This window comes from Ipomoea triloba, chromosome 6 (assembly GCF_003576645.1).
Source record: "Ipomoea triloba cultivar NCNSP0323 chromosome 6, ASM357664v1".
Taxonomy (NCBI): Eukaryota; Viridiplantae; Streptophyta; class Magnoliopsida; order Solanales; family Convolvulaceae; genus Ipomoea; species Ipomoea triloba.
The window spans coordinates 18,824,576-18,845,368 of record NC_044921.1 but is presented as its reverse complement, the minus strand read 5'-3'; the positions used below and the strand labels follow the sequence as shown (position 1 = coordinate 18,845,368).

General features: G+C 37.8%; 4 protein-coding genes across 4 annotated transcripts in view; 1 reads left to right on the top strand and 3 right to left on the bottom strand.

The window, feature by feature from the left end:
* Nucleotides 1-479: 479 nt before the first annotated feature.
* Nucleotides 480-4,667, bottom strand: LOC116023605 (pectinesterase QRT1-like). The gene is made up of 5 exons (XM_031264608.1): nt 4,498-4,667; nt 1,714-2,193; nt 1,162-1,357; nt 806-1,009; nt 480-713 (listed from the first exon to the last, which is right to left on the bottom strand). Exons 1-5 carry the CDS (start codon nt 4,665-4,667, stop codon nt 480-482), a joined length of 1,284 nt encoding a protein of 427 aa, XP_031120468.1.
* A 1,147-nt stretch (nt 4,668-5,814) lies between these two features.
* LOC116021860 (cyanelle 30S ribosomal protein S10) lies at nt 5,815-7,706 on the top strand. Its single transcript, XM_031262353.1, has 3 exons — nt 5,815-6,086; nt 6,179-6,229; nt 7,202-7,706. Exons 1-3 carry the CDS (start codon nt 5,874-5,876, stop codon nt 7,511-7,513), a joined length of 576 nt encoding a protein of 191 aa, XP_031118213.1. The 5' UTR covers nt 5,815-5,873; the 3' UTR covers nt 7,514-7,706.
* A 1,138-nt stretch (nt 7,707-8,844) lies between these two features.
* Nucleotides 8,845-11,923, bottom strand: LOC116022057. Its single transcript, XM_031262610.1, has 4 exons — nt 11,599-11,923; nt 11,269-11,464; nt 10,117-10,821; nt 8,845-9,472 (listed from the first exon to the last, which is right to left on the bottom strand). Exons 1-4 carry the CDS (start codon nt 11,754-11,756, stop codon nt 9,281-9,283), a joined length of 1,251 nt encoding a protein of 416 aa, XP_031118470.1. The 5' UTR covers nt 11,757-11,923; the 3' UTR covers nt 8,845-9,280.
* A 4,711-nt stretch (nt 11,924-16,634) lies between these two features.
* Nucleotides 16,635-20,793, bottom strand: part of LOC116023213 (mitochondrial import inner membrane translocase subunit TIM50) — a 7,133-nt gene continuing 2,974 nt past the window's right edge. The window contains exons 6-10 of the mRNA XM_031264199.1: nt 20,290-20,394; nt 20,113-20,211; nt 17,497-17,653; nt 17,248-17,350; nt 16,635-16,961 (exon numbers count right to left, since the gene is read on the bottom strand). Of these exons, the coding sequence (XP_031120059.1) occupies nt 16,916-16,961; nt 17,248-17,350; nt 17,497-17,653; nt 20,113-20,211; nt 20,290-20,394 (510 nt within the window). The 3' untranslated portion in view covers nt 16,635-16,915. The remainder of the gene's footprint in view (nt 16,962-17,247; nt 17,351-17,496; nt 17,654-20,112; nt 20,212-20,289; nt 20,395-20,793) is intronic.

Sequence of the window (20,793 nt, the reverse complement as noted above, 5' to 3'; positions counted from 1 at the left end):
CTGCCTCAAATTTACTCTTCGATGTGACGGACATTGATAAATTACTTTTTTTATGTGGTCCCTATAAATGTGTCTACATCAAAATTTTAAATATTGAGTAAAAATTGAGAGTGGAGAATGGAAATACATCCTTCAAAGAGTATAGAGTTCACAATCCAATTCAATAACTAAGGATCGCAATTGCATTTGACTTCGTTGGGAAAATTATGTCCTCGCATTGACAGAAGCAGGGATGGAGAAATTTTTCGAGAAATGGAAGCCGGGANAAAAAAAAAAAAAAAAAAAAAAAACAATCCCTTGAGCCACTAATTGTTAGACTTGGCCCCTTTAGTGGCCTCCGCCTAACATTCCCCCAGTACCTGCCAACTAGCATTGACGGTACAGTTTTACTACTTGTTGGATTTGACCCCTGTACAATTTTACCGACAAGCGTCAATAGGTCCAATTTTATTTTCGAGATGCATGGTACTGAACTTTTCTTACCTCTGTCGCGACGGTATGTTCCAATCTCCCCATCCACAAGGCAGAATAACTCCATCAATGTCACACTTGGCATAAACCACTCGAGAAAACTCCCCCCAGGCTCTCCCCAGTAGAGTCCTCCCATTTCCAGTGATTTTGCAGTTCACAAATGAGTATCCTGTGTTCTCACTTGGTGAGTTCCTGTGCTGGGCTGCAATGGCTCCTGACCCTACTGAATTGATAACACAATCCTGTTTCAAAACCCCCCATGGCAGCCACATTACTATGAAAACTTCCACTAATTACTGCAAGAAAATAATTAATTAAGTTGCAGGTGATGAACCTGATAGAGTGATCTGGCATTGCCGCAGATGAAATCAATCATTCCTTCAATGTAACACTGGTAAAAATAATGCACCCCGATATCGTCCAGAAGTGTATCTTGTGATCCCAAAAACCTGCATTTATAGAACACTGCTCTATCCCCATTTATGTTCATCGCAACCGCCTGCATCCCTTCCCCTCCAGGCACTGCAACCACTGTATTCTGAAACAGTAATAATTCATGATTGTATATCTGTTGAGCATCTCCAGATCAACTAAAAGGTTAAGCTGATAGTTGGATTGCACATTTATGTTTATATATTATATGCTGAACACATATAATTTATAAAATTGTAGTTCAACAATTAATGGTACCTCGACTGTGATCCCTGTTGCACAGAAGTAACTAGCAAATACTTGGACAGTGGCTGTTCTTGAAGTCCCTAACTCTGTCCCATTTCCATAGCTGTCGGAGGCCTTGTCGTGCCATGAGATAACGGTTTTTGAGGGGTCATCTAAGTCTCCGATGAAGGAGATGTATGGTTTTGAAGCCGGAACATGCACTTTTTCTCTGCATTTATTCAAACAAACATCAAACGTAAGTGCATATAACTGACATATATAGTAGAAAACTGCAAAGAAACAGGATGTGGGGTTAAGTAGTTACGTCTTAACCACCCACTCCTAGCTTCCAAAACCAAGAAAACACAGTTTTTCTTGACTGGCTCAAACTAAGAAGACTAATAAGTTGCAAAGCCATTACTCGAACACTAGACTAAGAAGACTAATAAACCCTGTCTGCTCAAACCTTGAACTCGTAACCTTGTGATTGCCAAGTCAACAACCAAACCAGTTTCGCTGGGTTGGCCCAAACATAGATACATACATTTGGAGCATTTAAGGTTCCAAATAACCACACTACCATACCTGTAAATCCCAGGAAGAATGCAAATCTTGATTCTCTGAGAATTATGTTCTGGCACCATATCAACAGCACCCTGAACTGTACTAACATCCCCTTTCCCATTCTGATCAACCACTATAATCCTACTCCCATTCCCATCTTCCCTCATCACCACCTCCAAATCCAAACCAAACCCATCACTACCCAGTTTCAGATCATCCCAGGTGATGAACCTCTCCCCCTCGGGGGGCGGTGCCACCGTGTTCAAACGCCTCCCCTCTCCCAGAACCACCAAGAACCCCACAAGAACCACACCATAACCCAAGAAACTCATCATCTCAAAAAAAACAAGAAAGACTATGACTAGCAAGAAGCAAGTGAAGGCAATAAATGCAGGAGCGTGGGGTGATCTTGAAGTCCCTAGAGGAGAAACAGTGGAGTTTTTATTGAGGATCAAAACATGGGATTCGAAGAATTGCATGTTAAGAAGGGGAAGAGTGTAACTGCAGGGATACATAGTATGTATATACGTAGAGGAGTAAATGCGAGAGGTTTTTAATGTTTTTCGTTTTGTTTCTTTGATTTAGTACAGAGCAGATACAAAGATAATGCATGTGGATTGAGGTTTGATCAGTCGGATTAAGTGCATGGTTAAATTAACAAAAAGGGTTGTTTAGTTTCTGAGGATGGTAATAATGAAGATGAGCAAAGGAATTAAGGGGTTTGAATAGTGGTGCAGATTCTTGGAATGGGGGAGGTTTTGTTGAAGAGTAGTTATGAAACTCCAAGAGTTTTTGCACTCCCTCTCTCTCTCTCTAAATTATATGCAAGTAAAGCTGAAAGGGTTTTGTTTATTTATTAATGGAATGAAATGGCAAGAATTTAGGGTCACAACTCATCACATGCCTAATGCCTTGTTCATAACCGCCACCATTTCAAATTCAAATAAAAGTTATACTGCAACTTAGTCCAAAATCTTACTGCCTCAAATTTACTCTTCGATGTGACGGACATTGATAAATTACTTTTTTTATGTGGTCCCTATAAATGTGTCTACATCAAAATTTTAAATATTGAGTAAAAATTGAGAGTGGAGAATGGAAATACATCCTTCAAAGAGTATAGAGTTCACAATCCAATTCAATAACTAAGGATCGCAATTGCATTTGACTTCGTTGGGAAAATTATGTCCTCGCATTGACAGAAGCAGGGATGGAGAAATTTTTCGAGAAATGGAAGCCGGGACGGAAGTTATACTCCCACTCCGACCCCGAATTCTAAACCCCATTCTTGAACCTCCAATATATATGTGTGTGTGTGTGTGTATTAATATTTAATTTGGGCGTTAGTTTTTCTTTTTAAGTTATTATGTATGGATATTTGATATTTTAGTTAAGGACTTAAAGTTAAGTATTGTTTAATATTTTTAAGTACTTCGTATTTTATACTAGTCGTATTTGAGATGATTGGATAGATGTTAGACTAATTAGATATTTAAATATATAAATTTATAGTCAAACACATTGTGGTCAGTTAATACTTTTGTAGCTTTAAGAATAGAGTCGATAGCAGTGTTGTAAAAATCTAGCCTAGGCACCGATTAATCGGCACCTAGGCGCTAGGCACTGGCCAGCCGCCTAGCGTATCACCATAATCGGTGGTCTAGGCAGCTAGGCGACCGATTAGGCCGCTTAAGCGCCACTTAAGCATCGCCTAGGCCGCTTAGGCGCTAATCACCTAGGCCTCCTAAGCCCCAACTAGACCTCTTAGGCATCAACTAGGCTGCCTAGTCGGCTAATTAGTTATTCTTTTTTCTAATGGGTTATTTCACCCAAAACAACATCGTTTTCAGCGGAATAACCCTAAATTGTACAAAGTCTATATATTTTTTAGGTTAATATTTAATATTTTAGTATTAACTATTAAAGTATTATATAGTTTATAATTATTACTCTTTAAAAAATTAAAAAATACTTAAACAAATTTTTAATAAATAAAAAAATAAAAAATAAAAAAAATACACGGGCGCCTAGGCGCCGATTAATCCCGCCTAGGCATTCTAGACGCTAGGCACTCCCCGAGCGCCTAGCAATTTGTTCAACAATGGTCGCTAGTGCTCAATATATATATACACATAAACACTCAATAGAATACACAGAATCAATACCCTAAGTATTAACATTCATGTTTCATGAGATATGGTATTCAAATTGCTAATGTATAGAATTATATACTAGAATACACATAAACACTCAATAGAATACACATAATTACACATAACAGGAATTGAACGGACGGAACGGTATTCGTCGCGCGTCAACTCTCCATAATTTAGTTAAACGACGTTGTTTCGGACCAATATCCACGATATAACGATCCGTGTGTGTGTAGTAGTAGTGAATATATAATATATAGAGTAAATTTCACTTTTGGTCCTCTGACTATAGCACCTCTATTAATTTCAACACTTGACTTTTAAAAGTAACGAATTGATCCTTTAACTATGCTTTTTTTAACGAATTTGGTCCTTCCGGCCAAATCACTGGTCAAATGTGGCCGGAAAGTAGTAATTCATTTTAATTTGGGGGTATTTTGGTCTTTTCACTAGCCTTTGTTCTTCTTCTCCACTTAGTCGCCGGAAATGCCTCCTCCCCAAAATCATCGCCGGACATTCAAACCCCTGAACCAATCTTTATTAATATTACTATTATTATTTTTAGCAAAAATCATCATCATCCTCATCTTCACCAAATCTCATCATCATCGTCTTCATCCAAAATCAATTCGATCGCCGGTCTCCCTGCTACCTCCAGACGGAGGAGTACCGGCGGAGACCCATTGCCGCTGCCGCCAATCCCGCCTGAAGGTCAGAAACAAAGTAGATCGAAGCAGATCGAAGCCGTGTGCCTCCATTCAGATCGAAGCCGCGTGTCGCTGTCACAAGAAGGAAGTTCAGTCCGCCGCCGTCGTCCGTCATCAACCCGCCTCCGTCGCCACCAGCCCAGTTGCTGTCGCCGTCGTCAACAACGAAGAAGGTGGAATGAAGCAAACGAAGAAGCTGCTTCGCTTCAGTACATATATAATACTCCGTATATGTTTGATAAATTAAAGCTGAATTTAATTTGGAAACTAATAACAGTGAAGGAGGATTTGGAAACTAGCTTCCAGTACATATATAATACTCTGTATATGTTTGATAAATTAAAGTTTTGAATTTAATTTCAAAACTAATAACAGTGAAGGAGGATTTGGAAACTAATAACAGTGAAGTCTCCGGCGACTAAGGGGAGAAGAAGAACAAAGGCTAGTGAAAAGACCAAAATACCCCCAAATTAAAATGAATTACTACTTTCCGGCCACATTTGACCGGTGATTTGGTCGGAAGGACCAAGTTCGTTAAAAAAAGCATAGTTAAAGGATCAATTCGTTACTTTTAAAAGTCAAGTGTTGAAATTAATAGAGGTGCTATAGTCAGAGGACCAAAAGTGAAATTTACTCTAATATATATCATATCATATTATATATATATATTAATTCGGGGACGGGGCAGGATGGGGAGGGGTATCACCGTCCCCGGCGAGGAATTTCAAAAATTCCCCATCCCCTTCCCCGATCCCCGCAAAACTTCCCCACTCCTAACTTGTGGTCTAACAGACCGACCCGCAAAAGCCCGTCAAAAATCAGGCCCACGGTATAGCAGGCCCGACCGTTTTGACAGTACTAACCTATAATGGAGAGAGCATTGTATAGAGAAAGTGTGACTAAGGCTTAAAAGTGTTTGAGTATAATACGAGCTTAAAAGTCTCTTATAATTATACATATTTTTAATCTGTGAAAGATTCTTACTTAGTGTATTCAATATTTATTTTTTTAAAATTCATGTTGAATGCTCATTTTTAAATATACTACTTAAAAGTTCATTCAATATACTTATTTTACTTTCTTTTTTTTTTTTGTCCTTAATTCCCAAATTGGAGATTTTGAAACAGGATATTGGGCTTATATAGTGGGGTACAAATTATATTATCCAAAATTTCAGGCCCATTTTGTATTTTCCAAAAAATATTTAGGCATTATTTGAAATTCAATAAAAAAAAATTAAAACATTTATTTGTAAGGATAAACCTACAGGCAACTGTGAAGAGTGGAAGGAGAGTTCCCAAGACCTTTGTGCAGAGCGATAATGGCGATTTCATCTTCATCACTCTCTGCAAGTGTATTCCCCGTATGCAATTGCAATTCCTCCGCCATTTCAGCTAAACCAAAGCTCTCTTTTACCTCTTTGCCTCCAAATTGCGCTAAATTCCACCCCCTCAAAACCTCCCGACTTTCGACTTCCAGAATTCTTGCTGCCCCTGAAGTCTTGGACTCCTCCGCCGATGTTACTGCTACTCAGGTTGAGCATTGTTTCATGGAAATCAATTGTAAATAAAATGCTTTCTTTTTCTATATTGATTTTGGGTTTTTGTGTGTCTTTTGGTGTGCCAGGATGAAGCTGCTGCTACTTCCTTTCCAGATGTCAGCTTTGATTCCGATAAGGTAAAATTTATTTTCTGGATTTTCCCCAATTTGCGCGCGGGATTAGCTTCTATTGTGGAATTTTAACCGAGTAAAAATGAATTTCTAAATTGCAAATAGTTATATGCTAAATTTGTACTTGTTTTGTTTTGTTGAAATTCATTACAATGCTTTGCATTTTCATTTTCCAGCAAAACTGCTTTGTGAATGTGCAATTTTTAGAACAAAAGTTTTGTGGATTGAACTATAATATGTAGAGGATTGTGGGCTAATCTATTGTTCTGAGAATATATCTAGAAACTGATCTTAGTTAGCTAAGAGCACCTGAATAAAGGTAGGACCATATATGGAATGCTGAAAATACTCTATTTTGTGTTTAATGTTTAGTTAGGGCTTTGATTTATGTTCTTTTGGGGAAGAAACATTTAATGCCATAACTCGGTTTTGCAAGTATGAATAGATTCGGGGACCCCTACTTTTTCAACTCTAATTGTGGCATGTAGCGTCTATTCTGATAACCGTAGTTCTGAATAAAAATCTATTAGGAGGACAGTCATTTTGAACTCATAGGAAATGGAACCATTGGGCCAAAGACCTTGTGGCCTAGTGGCACCCGGTTGCACACCCCAGATGGGAGGGGGTGGATTCGAGCCTCAGTGGAGGCGATATTGGCTCTTTGTGCTTCATTTGGTTGAGAAAGTCGCTATGAACAGATACTACATTGTAACAGAGTCAATAGTACTCAAAAAAAAAAAAAAAAGGAAATGGAACCATTGGTTTACCTCTTCTATCTTTTTGCTATCTTTCAACTCGGATTGGAGCTAGATATGAGGCTTAGATTAGTTGTATGAGCTCGATATTGACCTGACCTGCTAGCTGCTATACTAGAAGAACAAAGTATGAGTTTTTTGATACAGCATTTGACTTGTCTCTCTTTAGTATTGTTACCATTTAGTCATGAAATTAACACGGTTAAGGAAATCGGTGTTTCAGGTGGCACCAAAGCATAAGATTAGAATCAAGTTGAGGTCATACTGGGTACCTCTGATAGAAGACTCGTGCAAGCAGATAATGGATGCAGCGAGGAATACAAACGCGAAGACCATGGGTCCCGTACCATTGCCTACCAAGAAGAGAATATACTGCGTGCTTAAATCTCCTCACGTGGACAAAGATGCCAGGTTCCATTTCGAGATTAGAACGCATCAACGCCTTATTGACATTCTTTACCCAACTGCCCAAACAATCGACTCGTTGATGCAGCTTGACCTTCCTGCTGGAGTCGACGTGGAGGTCAAGCTGTGAAAGTTAGCCTTCTGCTCCATTGTCAATGGAGCGAGCACCCTTATTTTTTTCATCACATTTGCAGTTCTGCTTTTGAAATCTGAATAGAATGAGTGTTGAACAAATTTTAGCTTGTGGAAGCAGTGATAGACACAATCTTTATGTATAATATTTGAATAGTTAACATCCATCCATCATATGCATTGTTTCACCATGAGGTGACTCCCCCTAGTTCTCACTGAAGCTTGCATCAGAAAGGTAAAAGCATGGCCAAAACATCATTGCTATAAGGTTTTTACTAGGAACCTCAGAAAGAAGGTTAGAAGTCAGAGTAAAGTAACCCCAACTAAGTAAACTAAATTTGTCAGACAGCTAGTTAAGTAATCACAAGATTTTAAGTTTGACTCTTCATAGAGCTGTCTATTGGTCTTGTGTTCCTTTACACTTTAAGGTCGAGATTTGCCCAGAGCACCACTTTCATGTAGAGGGGTTACAAACTTTGTTTCAAGTAGGGTTTACAAACTTTGTTGTAAATCAAAAAGTAAAGTGAATTTGACAAAGCTAGTAGAGTAATTTGGTTATAAGGCCAATCTTATCACAAGTTGCCATGTAGTAAAATAAATATATATTAATTTGACTGTCGTAAGACTATTGAAAATTGGAACTGCATGACATAAATAAGTATAATTTTGTTTAACATTTTTTTTTCTTTTGTACTTAAAAAAAATAATAAAAAAAGAAGTTAATGATCATGTCAAATCAATTAGAGTTAATACTTGGGGTTGGAAGCTTTTATTTATATTGGTAATTTTTATATTAGTTTTTCAGTTGGTTTATACTTTAATTCAATTTTTATACGGAGTATTATATTCTCATTTTTAAATATAGTCATCCATTTGCTTAGTGAAACTTTATCTAAGAAATAGTAGTTAACTCAAAATTATCTGTGGGATCGACCTGAACTTAGTTTAAACAGAGATCGATCTGATCTTGCCATGTCTATAGGTTAGTTTAATTTTATTGTTTGGTGTTAAACATCAATCATCACATAAATATTTTTATAGCATTCCAAAGCGTTTTAAAATTTCACCCTAATCAAGTTATATTTTTGGCACCGCCCCCAACTATACCCTACTTCATCATTCATCATAAACATTGTATTGTACTTTAAAATATATTTTGTATTTGAACCATATTATCGGTGTATATTTGGTCATAGACATTTTTAAATTCATTTGAACTTCGTCCCCACTCCTTGATGTGATAAACTATCTTCATCATGTGAATCCTAATAAAATGTTTTAGTCGAAATTTAGAGTATAAGAGTAAAAATTAAGAGTAAAGAATTAAAGTTTACATAAGATTTTCCATTTGAAGTAAGCATTGTTCTTGCTACTTATAATCGCAATAGAGGACTAATCAAATCGTTGAAGTCCCAAGGCAAATGCAATTATTATTCCAACTTTAAGTCTATGTGCAACAGACTGGTGAGAAAAATCATGTCTACTGCCTGTAAATTTGCAGCATTTCAACTCATAATTCCATGCAAAAGGAATTATAGTTCCAGTCCACAGTCACAAAGACCATTGACAAAATTTCCTTTTCTTCATGCAGTTGAACACGGTTCTAATCTTCCGGAATTATAAGCAGATGTAAAACATGAATTTAGAGAAAAATGAGAAATTCAATTCTTTAGAAATAGACTCTTGAAAATAACTTTCTTCCAGCCAGCAACAGCAAAACTAACCATAAATACAGAAAAGTGATCCAGTGCAGCTAAAGTTGAAGTCAAGTACCAAGATTAGGCGCTGGCATTGCAACAGGTGGGCCGTGAGAGTACCTCCATTCTCCACACGCTGCACATTTCTCCAACTTCGTACAGTTATCCAGCGTACAAAATTTGCATGACCACATCTTATCCTTGTCATCAGAGTCCTTGGGCTTTCGAGCTTGACAAAGCTCACAGATTGGGGCAAACGGCTGTGATAAGATAGAACGATCCAAAAAGCTACATTAGACTGTAACAATTGACAAATCAAATGATCTAAAAGTAAAAGAGCAAAGCAATTGCCAGCAGGCTGAGAACAATAAGCGGCAGAGGTAAGCAGATTCAGTGCTCAAAAGCATAAGCCCCAAGAATATGTAATTACTTAAAAGTAGATAAATACCATTCACAATGCTCAAAGATTAGAAATATTCTACTCCACTGTCATACATATTGAATATAGCATTCAAGGAATGGCGATGACCATAAAAGAATGGAAAAAGAACATGAGAATGCTCAAGATAAATAGAAAATTGGAATTAACTTCATGTGTACTACAAATGATATTCCCCATTATTCTGCAATGTACTAGAGTAATGACATAATTCTATGTAACCAACCAATTACTATTATTTTTATTATTTTTGGTTTGTAAATAACAAGTAGTATTATAATCAGAAACCTTCGCTCTTTTGCCATTTTAGTTATCACCTGATTACCTGAACCAATACAATGCTTTTTTCATCTAGAACTTCCAGAAAATGAAGAGTGCAGAATAGGAGCAACTTAGTGAGTAAAAGGTAAAAGATACAGAAGACTTTAAATGCTTAAAAGCCTCATCATCAATACTAAGACGTACCGGATTCAACAAAGTGCACATTGAACATTCCCAAGCTACTGAATTCTCCAAACTATGTACCACATCATGGCTAGGGACTAATCTTTGATTTGAGTTATCATCAGTTAAATCCACAAAATCTGACCCTTTATGATCATATGGTGGCTGAGGACGTGATGTTCCCTCTGCATGGACTTTCTTGCAAGATTTGTTCCTGTGACTAGGCACAGATTCAGATGTAGAAGTGAACACATTATGATCATCTGGAGAACTTGAAAATGAAACATTTGTTGGCTCTCTATTTCTTTTTTGAGGTATTGTATTAATAGGCTGTCGATATACACTACTAGAAAGCTTTGGTTTGACAGAAGTAGGCTCCACATTCAAAGGTTTTAACGATGGATCAGAATCATCATCATCATCATCTCCATGCATATTACAAGACTCCGAAGCACACCAAATGTTATCTTGTAATCTCCTCTCTGCAGCCATGGCAGCGGCTTGTATTGGAGTAAGTGCACCCATGATTGATTTATTCCCCCCAAGGCGTTTAGGGCCAGGTGGCAACACAGATTTAAGATGTGCCCTCTTTTCTGCAGCAGCAGCTGCAGTCTTCCGTAGTGATGACAGAGATGGCTGAGGAAAGAACCCCCCCAAGCGCTTTCCAGGGAGATCAAACCCTTCCCCTGTCCCACTTATCCCCTTGCTCATAAGATCTTCACATTCCTATTCATGTATAAATGCAAATCAGGGCAAGGAGGAAAAAAACCAAAAAGCGTTAAATAAAAACAATCAAAGCACCTAATTTTCATGCATTCAAAGAAAATTTATTAAATTTCAAGTTGTTCTACTTAAGTGATATTGTGATCCCATTTCCAAGTCTTTAATAAAGAGATGAAAAGAATAAGAAAATACACATTAAAGGCCATTGTGAAGCTTTCAAGAATGTGTTTGAACACTAGCAATAGACAGTTCCATGTCAGCAAAACAGGCACAACACAATCCACATTTGGCACACATGATTATTAGAGCATTGTGCTACATTTGAGTGTTTATTTTTCATTATATTAACAAGTTTTTTTTTCTTTAGTTCTTAGCAAAACTGTCAAATGACATATACCCTTTCTCAATTAAGATGAAAGGTGAATAACAAACATGTTCAGTACACTTAACCTTCCTAAGTTCGTCCCAAAGCTTGTAGAAACTTGAATTATGAGCACTATGAGCATTGTGGCAAAGCTCATGAAGCATGGTGTCCAAAACACTATTAAACGGAAGAAATTCTTCATCCCTGTTCACCCTCCTAAGCCTAAGTTTTACATTAATACCAGCTCCTACATTCACTCCCAGAAGAGCTGGATTCTTCGGACTGCAACATCAAATGAGCACTACTTTATTTCAAAAACAGAAGAAAAAAAAATCCAAATGCTATTAAGGCAAAAATATAAAAGTCCAAAAATTTGAATCGACAGAGGGTTTAAATTTTGTGGGAAGATTTGTTACCAGAATTCGGAAAGGACTTTGACTCTCCAACTGTGTTTACGCATGATCGGCTGAACCTGTTTGGCTATCCGTTCCAGAATCTTCTGCGCTTCTTCTCCTTTCGGCTTTCGCTTCAGGGCTTTTATCTCCCATACTTTGTTTATGTCGCCCATACTCATCGTTCTCGAACCAATCCCTAACCCTAGAGAAAACCCTAATTCCCCAGCAATGTACCTCAAATTCGCTAGTGAATCGTGATTCGTGAATACGGAACCGGAAAGGCGTTTTCCGGAATCAGGCGAGATGTTTGATCAGCCTGCTGAATTTGGCGGGATTTTGACATTGCCAAAATGGGTATGCTCCGAGGAGCATTCAAAATCAAATGTCGGGTATATACCCGGTTCAGATCGGGGCATGGACAATTGGGCATTTGCGATTTGGTTAAAATGTACTACTTCCGTCCCATTTTGTTTGTCTGATTCGGTTAATCACGTGGCAGAGGCTCTTCCATCCAATGTCAGATTTGCGGTTCATTTGGTCACTCGGCTTTATCTTGTTACAAATTGCCTTATGTTGTTTCTCCGCAAGCTAATTTCATTCATCAGGGTGATTCGGCGAATAATGTGACTGCTCATACCTGGTTGCCTGACACCGGTGCAACGCATCATGCCACGCCTGATATAGCCGTCCTCTCTAATTCTGAGGATTATGTTGGTAACGACACCTTGCGTGTTGGTGACGGTACGCCTTTACATATTAGTAACGTGGGTCATGCTTCTATTTCTACGCCTTCTAGGTCTCTTAATTTGTCTCATATTTTACATGTTCCCCGTCTTTCTACTTCTCTATTATCTGTTCAGCGTTTTGCGTCGGATAATCAGGTGTTTTTTGAGTTTCACCCTTCCTTCTTTGTTGTGAAGGATATTCGGACCAAGGAAATTCTTTTACGGGGCAATAGTTCCGGTGGGCTCTATACCTTGCCGATTCCTTCTAGTTCTCCTTCAGCGTTTCTTTCTGCGCGTGCTTCGGCGTCTACGTGGCACGATCGTTTGGGTCATCCACATTAGCGTGTTTTACATCGAGTCTTACAGTCCTGTTCTATTAGTGAGTCGAATAAACCTTCTCATACTTTGTGTTCTGCGTGTCAAATGGGTAAATCTCCGCGTTTCCCATTGCCACGTGTTGTGTCTGTTAGTTCGAATGTGTTAGATTTAGTTTATACGGACATTTGGGGCCCTGCTCCTGTATTCTCTTCTGAGGGTTATCGTTATTTCGTTTTATTTGTGGATGACTTTTCTCGTTATACTTGGTATTTTCCTATGAAATTAAAGTCTGATATATATTCTGTTTTTGAGCGTTTTCGCTGTTTAGTTGAACGTGCCTTCAATCGTAAAATCAAGGCTGTTCAGTATGATTTAGGGGCTGAGTACAAAAAGTTACACTTTGTTTTTGTTCAGCTTGGTATTAGTCACAGGCAATCTTGTGCGTACACACACAAACAGAATGGTCGTGTGGAACGGAAGCACAGGCATGTGGTTGAAACCGGGCTAGCACTTATGGCTCGTGCCTCTGTGCCGTCTCGTTTTTGGCATTTTGCTTTTGAGGCTGCTGTTTTCCTTATTAACAAAATACCTTCACATACCCTCCATAACTCTAGTCCTCATGTCTTGGTACATAGATCACAGCCGTCATATTCCTTTCTTCGTGTCTTTGGCTGTCTGTGCTATCCGCATTTGCGGCCATATAATCGTCATAAACTGTCCTACAGGTCTTCTCCTTGTGTCTTTCTGGGCTATCCTGATTCGTTTCGGGGTTATAGGTGCATGGACCTGCGTACTAATAAAGTTTTTGTGTGCCGTCATGTGCGATTTGATAAAGCTGTGTTTCCTTTTGGTACTAAGTCTGTTTTGCAGGTTCCTACGGATTCTGTTGCACACCCTTGGGTTGAATCTGTTTTTCATCCTGTGGCTGATCCATCTGTGGTAGCTACCTCGCCTCCTGCTGATGTGGCTCAGAAGCGGCCTCGTGGTCGTACTGTGCGCCCCACAGAGCGGTCTCACTCCATGGCCACTAGGAGTCGGTCTGTGGCTCCGGTTGCGGGTTTGACTGTGCAGGTTTCTTCTGTTGATCCTACTTGTTATACTCAGGCAGTCAAACACTCTGAATGGAGGGAAGCAATGGATCAGGAGTTCAATGCTTTGTTGCAGAATCAGACATGGTGCTTGGTTCCTCCCACTGAGTCTATGAATATCATTGGCTGCAAGTGTGTGTTTCGCACGAAAAGGAAGGCTGATGGGTCTGTTGAGCGATACAAGGCCAGGCTCGTGGCTAAGGGGTTTAATAAGGTTCCGGGTCAAGATTTCTTTGACACTTTCAGCCCGGTGGTTAAACCTACTGCAGTTAGGTTATTGCTCTCTCTTGCTCTTTCTTCTGGTTGGCTGGTCAGGCAGTTGGATGTGCATAATGCATTTCTTAATGGTAATCTTACAGAGACTGTTTACATGCGCCAGCCTCCGGGGTATGTTGATTCTCATCACCCTGATCATGTTTGCTTGCTGAAACGCTCACTGTATGGTTTGAAGCAGACTCCCCGGGCTTGGTTCACTCGTTTGCACACTTTTCTGTTATCTGCTGGTTTTAATGCCTCTAAGACTGATATTTCGTTATTTTATTATTCTCATGGATCGGCTACTGTTTACCTGCTTGTTTATATGGATGATATTCTTGTTATGAGCAATGAGCAGGGTGCATTGGAGGCTTTGCTCTCTAAGCTCTCTAGTACTTTCAAGATTAGAGATCTTGGTGAGCCTGGTTTTTTCCTTGGGATTGAAACAGTCAAGTGTGCAGATGGAGTGTTACTTTCTCAGTGTAGGTATATGACTGACATACTTAAACGAGCTGGTATGACAGACTGCAAACCTGTGTCTACACCTACTTCAACTTTAAGGACAGTACCTGTACAGATCCATATGATAATCCCACGCAATACCGGAGCATTGCAGGTGCGCTGCAGTACCTGACTGTCACAAGACCAGATTTGTCCTTTGCAGTTAATCTGCTTTGTCAGCACATGCATGCTCCAACCACTGCTCACTGGGAGCAACTGAAACGTGTTTTAAGGTATGTCAAAGGTACTCTGTCTTTGGGTCTGCGTTTGCGAAAGTCCAATTCCGATGAGCTCCATGCGTTCTCAGATTCTGACTGGGCTGGCTGTCCTACGGATAGAAAGTCTACTAGTGGGCATGCTGTGTTTCTTGGAACCAATCTAGTGTCCTGGGTGTGCAAGAAACAGAGGACTGTTGCTAGATCTTCTACTGAAGCAGAGTACAAAGCTCTTGCAGATGTATGTGCTGAAGTTCTGTGGATTCTCTCTTTGCTGCGAGAAATAGGAATTTCACCTCTTCTAGTGCCAAACTTTGGTGTGACAATCTTGGAGCTACTTATATGTGTGCCAATCCTATTTTTCATGCTCGCACAAAGCATGTCGAGATTGATTACCACTTTGTGAGGGACAGAGTGGCTGCAGGAGACATTCAGGTGCACTTTATTTCTACTAAGGATCAGCTAGTTGATATTTTCACCAAGTCACTCGCAGGTCCCCGGTTCTGCTTCTTACGAGACAAGCTACAGGTTACTTCCGTACCATCCGCTTGAGGGGGAGTATTAGGACTCTACATAATAGAGTCATACTATAAGTTTCATTTCTAGTTTATTTATGATTCTCTTGTATATATACTCTTGGTTCCCTACAGTTATATTTGACGAACTCTAATACAAACATAATAGTTCTCATCTTTAGTACTTAATGAACAAGTATATGACTTTTTGTCTAAAATCACAAACAAATTTATTTGATTGTTAATGTTTCATGTGATATAAATTGGGGTTAGTGCACGTCATGACTCATAAGACTTGATAGCAGGATAACCAAGTTCGTGGAAGAGTAATGTGAGTTGAAGTAGAGTGCAAATGGGAGTAATTGAGAGTAGAGTGGTGAGGTGTAGCACCCCATTAAAATTGGTGAAATTTTTTCTATCATGCATGCTTTTGTTGGTTTGTATTCGCTCAGATTTATATAAAAATAACTAAATGCGTTATGACATCCCGGTTACTATTTCAAATAGGTGGTCATTGGTTCGAACCTTGATGATAAATTCTTTGGGCTGAAAATGTTTGAGACAGTATTAAACAGATAGTTAGACCTTGTAAAGAATCACGAGTTTTTAAAAATAAAAAAAATAATAAAAAAAAAAAAAACTTGAACCATGTATGGTTATTTTTGCTATTTGAACTAAAGGGGTAAGATTTCTCTTCTCAACATAGCTAAGTAAGAATTATCTTGAGTTGTACGTAGTATTATACTTTCAAATACGGAGTAATAGTCTTGTAAAAGCTCACGAGCAAATTGGTGGGAGCATCTCGTGTGGTAGATATTTTGAGTCTACATTATCATGGTACACCAAATATACTTTTACCATGCATGGTGCACAACAATTAATTAGAGTGCAAAAGTAACATATAGGATCAAATCATCAAAGTATAATTTGACTCTTCACTCCTATTCTATTTAATTTGTTTACTTTTTTAGTAATTATATTATTTATTAGAAAAAGTGTTGAACAGGTCATCAAATTTACATTTTGCGCAATTAGATCACCAATTAAAAAAATTGTACAATTAAACTATTTAAAATTAAAAATGTATGCAATTAATATTTATTGTAAGATTCTTCTACGTAAAACAAGTTAAATTTTTGAGTTCGCATATAATTTGGTAGATTTAAAAAGAAGGCACTGGAATAGACAATTATTTTTAATTTTAAAATAGAATTTTAAAAATTTTAAACTCCCAATTTTTAAAAAATAAAAATCAAAGCTTTATTGTCCAAAGGATTTTGTAAAAACAAATTTAAAGCTTTACAGCTACCTCTATCGATGGAAGATAGATGGCAGCCTCCCGGCTGCTAGGAGGCTGCCTCCTCCGTCCAAGTCGATGGAGTAGGCAAAGTTATCTCCTTCATTATCACAATTCACATATAAATATTACAATATCTATTATAAGTATTAATTTATTTATTTCAATTTGATATTAAATTTTCTGCAATAAGTATTATAATTTCTATCATAAGTAATAAACAATTATCCTAGATTCGACCTGTTTCACAGATTTCACACAAATGTGACTCATAATAATATGGGGTTAAACAGGAATGGGGAAGAGTGCAGTAGGATGGAATTATTAACTACACAAAATTGGTTGCTACTACTTCGCAGTAGTAGTAGTTGTTGTTCATTGTCTCGAACAAGTATACAATCCTACAGTTAGCCAATCCTCGTCTCTAGCGGCGCCAGATACGACCCTGCTGCTTTTGCTCTTGCATTCGCCTGCACCATTACCAATTACATCCACTACGTTAAGTTCAGATGCATCACGAAAAATATAATTGGACAAAGACGATGCAGGAACAGATGGATTCATTTCAGGAAAGGAAAATACGACAGAGTAATATGTATTGAGTTCCTTTCTTCACACAAGGAACTATGAGAATTCCAAATTGTCATATTTCCTTCAACATATCTAAGATAAGAATTTCACTTGAGGATTGAATAAGGAACAAAGCTAGCAAAGAGATTCAGCAGGCAGTCAAAACATGGAAAACAGGAATTTCACCTCTGATGCTCCTTGGACCGTTCAATGAACTCCTTGGCAACATCACGCCCTTCGTATGAAGATAACACAGCTCGTATATCAGCTGGCCTATGCTTGCCAACATCTGCACTCAAACCATCACCCTGTAAGCCTACTCCTAAAGATTGAAGTGTAAATTTTTTTCTTTAAAGAATAATAATAATGATAATATGATCCATCATAACTTGTATCTGATTCTAAAGTTAGAACTCAAAAAAGTAAGGCAATTACATTCAAGAAATGGAATAAGATCCAAAAGTGCTGTATCTTCAGTTTCTCCTGTCCATGGTTTGATTTCCAAACAATTTTCTGGTTGAAGGCTACTTTCAAGTGCATGACCACTGATATATATAACCTTTGAGGGATCTCTGTTCAGCATTGAAAGATCCTGGCAGCAGAAATCATTTATTATTTATATATAAAATGCAGTCAACTTGATGTCCAGCACAAGATAAAAGGAAACTAGGGACAGGGAATATGCATAATAATAAATAAAAACAACTCAACCTAGGTAATTTAGACCACAAGCAAAATAACACAACCTTAGCTAGCTAGTCACATAATAATAGTAGATTCTTACATAAATGCTCATTTTAAATGAAGCCCATAATCAAGTGGTTTGAGTTTCCTGTTACATAACCAACAGATAAAGAAACTCAATCCAAGTTCGAATCTCTTAGCATGAAAAGTAATATGTGCATATATTGCATCAACACCATTAGTGGAATTTTTTCATACATATAATTCAGCTATACAGCTGAACAGCATAATAGAGTTCAATATCCTTCCAATTATGGTTACAATGATAAAGAACCCAGATGGCATAAAAATGTCCAGAGAACTAGGGAAACAAATCAATATATAAACTAATGTCAGTTCAGCATAGAAGATTCACTCCACAGAAAAACAACAATAGTGCAAAGTCCATTAAGTGTTAACAGAAAAATATTTTAAAAGGACCAGTTGTTTGTGAAAAGCTACTGCCATAGATGTAGTGAAGTAGGCCACCACAAGCTCCAAAATATTTATCTAGTGCTTATAATTTTAATAAATTCAATATGTGCCCCAATTAATTTTAATACAAATAATTTATTCAAGTGCCCAATAAACTCTTGAACTTTTCCGGAAAATGCAATTGGACCCTCAAACTGAGAAAACCCTTGTGCTCGAACTCTGGGGAAAAAAAGATTTGCAGTTGGACCCTATTTACTTACTAGTAAACAACTGCTAGCACTTATAAAATTGATAATGAGGCCGGTTTTTGTTGACATGGCATACATAATAATAGTAATAATAAAAAGGGATAAGTGTCAAATAAGCCCTTGAAGTAGTCAAAATAGTGCAATTGAGCCCCTTAAGTAAAAAAAAAAAGCTCCATTCAGAGTTCACACCCCACAAGTGGACAAAAAAGTTCAATTGACTTGTTTAGTAGGTTAACAGGTAAAAGCTGAATTTGCAGTAAATTAATGCTAAATTTGGGGCGATAAGGAAGACAGGTGGACAGGGTTGTCTTCGCCGGCCTCTGTTTGGCAATTTTTTTTATTTTTAATTTTTTATATATTGTTTTTATAAAAATCCTAGTTAGCTAAACTAACACCACATCAAACACCAAATCAACGCCAACACTTAAAAAATTATACAAGGAATCCAACCTAGCATTAATTTACCACCAAACTCAGCTTTTACTTTTTGTTAACCTGCTAAATGAGCTAATTGCACTTTTTTGCCTACTTTTGGGCTCTGAATGAAGCTCTTTTTTTTTTCTTCTTCTTTTTTTTACTTAAGGGGTTCAATTGCACTATTTTGATTACTTCGATGGCTTATTTGACACTAATTCCTAATAAATAATAATAATTTTTTTGAACTTCTTGGCTGCCATGAAGATTTTGAAAAAGGTACAGCATAGAGGATGAAGAATATATGTGTTGTCATCCTGTATGGTATGTAACCTGACATTTACATGCAACAAGGGAGTAAAAACTACAAAGGGGTCAATTGCATTTTTTTTTCAAGTTTAGGCATCTATTTGAATCTTTTTCCAATTCAAGAGTCCAAATGCATTACCCATTTTCCAAAAATGTTCAAGGTTTTATTTGACCCTTAACCCTTTATTCAAAGCCTTCTAATCAAGGGAACTTTGAACTCTACAGATAAGACTAAATATAAAATTGCATTTTCATTGTTCAACTTATCAATTCATTGTTGTTTCCTTTATCAATTTATTAATAGGTGTTGAATATAGAAAAGTAACCCAAGGGTTGTAATATTCTGCTTAGCCCAAACTCATATCTGGAGTATATAAGTATATGATCTTCTGTACGTATTTCTACACAAATCATAAATGCAATTAAACCTTTCTACTTTCACAATAGGTATAGAAATTTGAAAAAACATTTTAAGTAAATTAGCAAAGAAAATAGAGGCCCAAATATAGGAAGCTAGTTGAGTCCCAAGCAAATAATCATCACATCTGACTAAGGCTTAAAATGAATGTTCACATATTACTATGTATGTTCAGTTTGAACTAAACTATTTAGCATCACAATATTTATCAATTTTGAACTAAATGTTCATTGTGCTTGAACTAGATGTTCATCAAGTATGGACTGAATGTTGATTGGGGGCCCATAGCTGTATGAGTAAGGGTTCATAGTATCCCAATTACAAACAAGTGGTGCCCCAGCAAATCGCTGAGGTACTGTTGAAAGTGGGGGAAGAAGGTAGCTCTGTTATGTAATACGATCATGGGTTGATACGGACAAAGTGAAGGTTGAGAAATAAACATGATGAGGGAAAAAGATGCACCCATCTTAAAACAATTACATGTAACATAGGACATAAACTTACTCTATAATGCTTGCCATTGAGATATTTAGTTGCACCTCTTGATAACCTATACCGGATACAGTGCTTTGGATCCAATCTTTCAATAACAGGATCAACATACTGCAAATGCCAAGTAAAATATTTGAGAAATAAAACTAGAGAAGATTGAATAAGTGCAAAATGAATAATAGTATGTACCATGCTCTGCTGATCAGAGTACACAACAATCTCATAAAACTGAGCTAAATGTTCCAGGAAAGCATCAACTCCAGGTCTCTTGAAAGTCCTCCAACCTCTGTCACGCTTTCAGAAGGAGGGGAAAGTCAAATAAAAGCATGGTTGCAGTAGGCGCTAGTCGGGCGGTAGACTAGCGCCTAAGACGGCGACCTATTAAAAAAAAAATAGTGCATGTGTGTGGGTGTATGTCATATTTTATATTTTATGTATGTATACATATACATACATACATATATATATATATATATATATATATATAATTAGCAAGGCTGACTCGGCCGAATTCGGCAAAGTTAGGCGCTAGGCGGCTGCCTAGGGAGCAATTCGCCTCGGCCTAGGGCCGCCTAGGCCGATTTTTGCAACAGTGAATAAAAGCAACAAAACCCAACTTAGAAAAAGTGAAAAACATTACTATCTGGGGAAGGGCCGGGGGGGGGGGGGGGGGGGGGGGGGGGGGGGGGGGGG

Excerpts from the sequence above, each read along its gene's own strand:
- LOC116023605 (XM_031264608.1), bottom strand. The coding sequence starts at position 4,667 with ATGACGGACGACGGCGGCGGACTGAACTTCCTTCTTGTGACAGCGACA. Across the intron at positions 2,194-4,497 it reads CGGTACTCCTCCGTCTGGAG|TTACACTCTTCCCCTTCTTA; the intron begins GTAGCAGGGAGA and ends GTATCCCTGCAG. Across the intron at positions 714-805 it reads ATGCCAGATCACTCTATCAG|GATTGTGTTATCAATTCAGT; the intron begins GTTCATCACCTG and ends GTTTTGAAACAG.
- LOC116021860 (XM_031262353.1), top strand. The coding sequence starts at position 5,874 with ATGGCGATTTCATCTTCATCACTCTCTGCAAGTGTATTCCCCGTATGC. Across the intron at positions 6,087-6,178 it reads CCGATGTTACTGCTACTCAG|GATGAAGCTGCTGCTACTTC; the intron begins GTTGAGCATTGT and ends TTGGTGTGCCAG. Across the intron at positions 6,230-7,201 it reads TCAGCTTTGATTCCGATAAG|GTGGCACCAAAGCATAAGAT; the intron begins GTAAAATTTATT and ends TCGGTGTTTCAG.
- LOC116022057 (XM_031262610.1), bottom strand. The coding sequence starts at position 11,756 with ATGAGTATGGGCGACATAAACAAAGTATGGGAGATAAAAGCCCTGAAG. Across the intron at positions 11,465-11,598 it reads AAAGTCCTTTCCGAATTCTG|TCCGAAGAATCCAGCTCTTC; the intron begins GTAACAAATCTT and ends TTGATGTTGCAG. Across the intron at positions 9,473-10,116 it reads TGTGCACTTTGTTGAATCCG|CCGTTTGCCCCAATCTGTGA; the intron begins GTACGTCTTAGT and ends ATCTTATCACAG.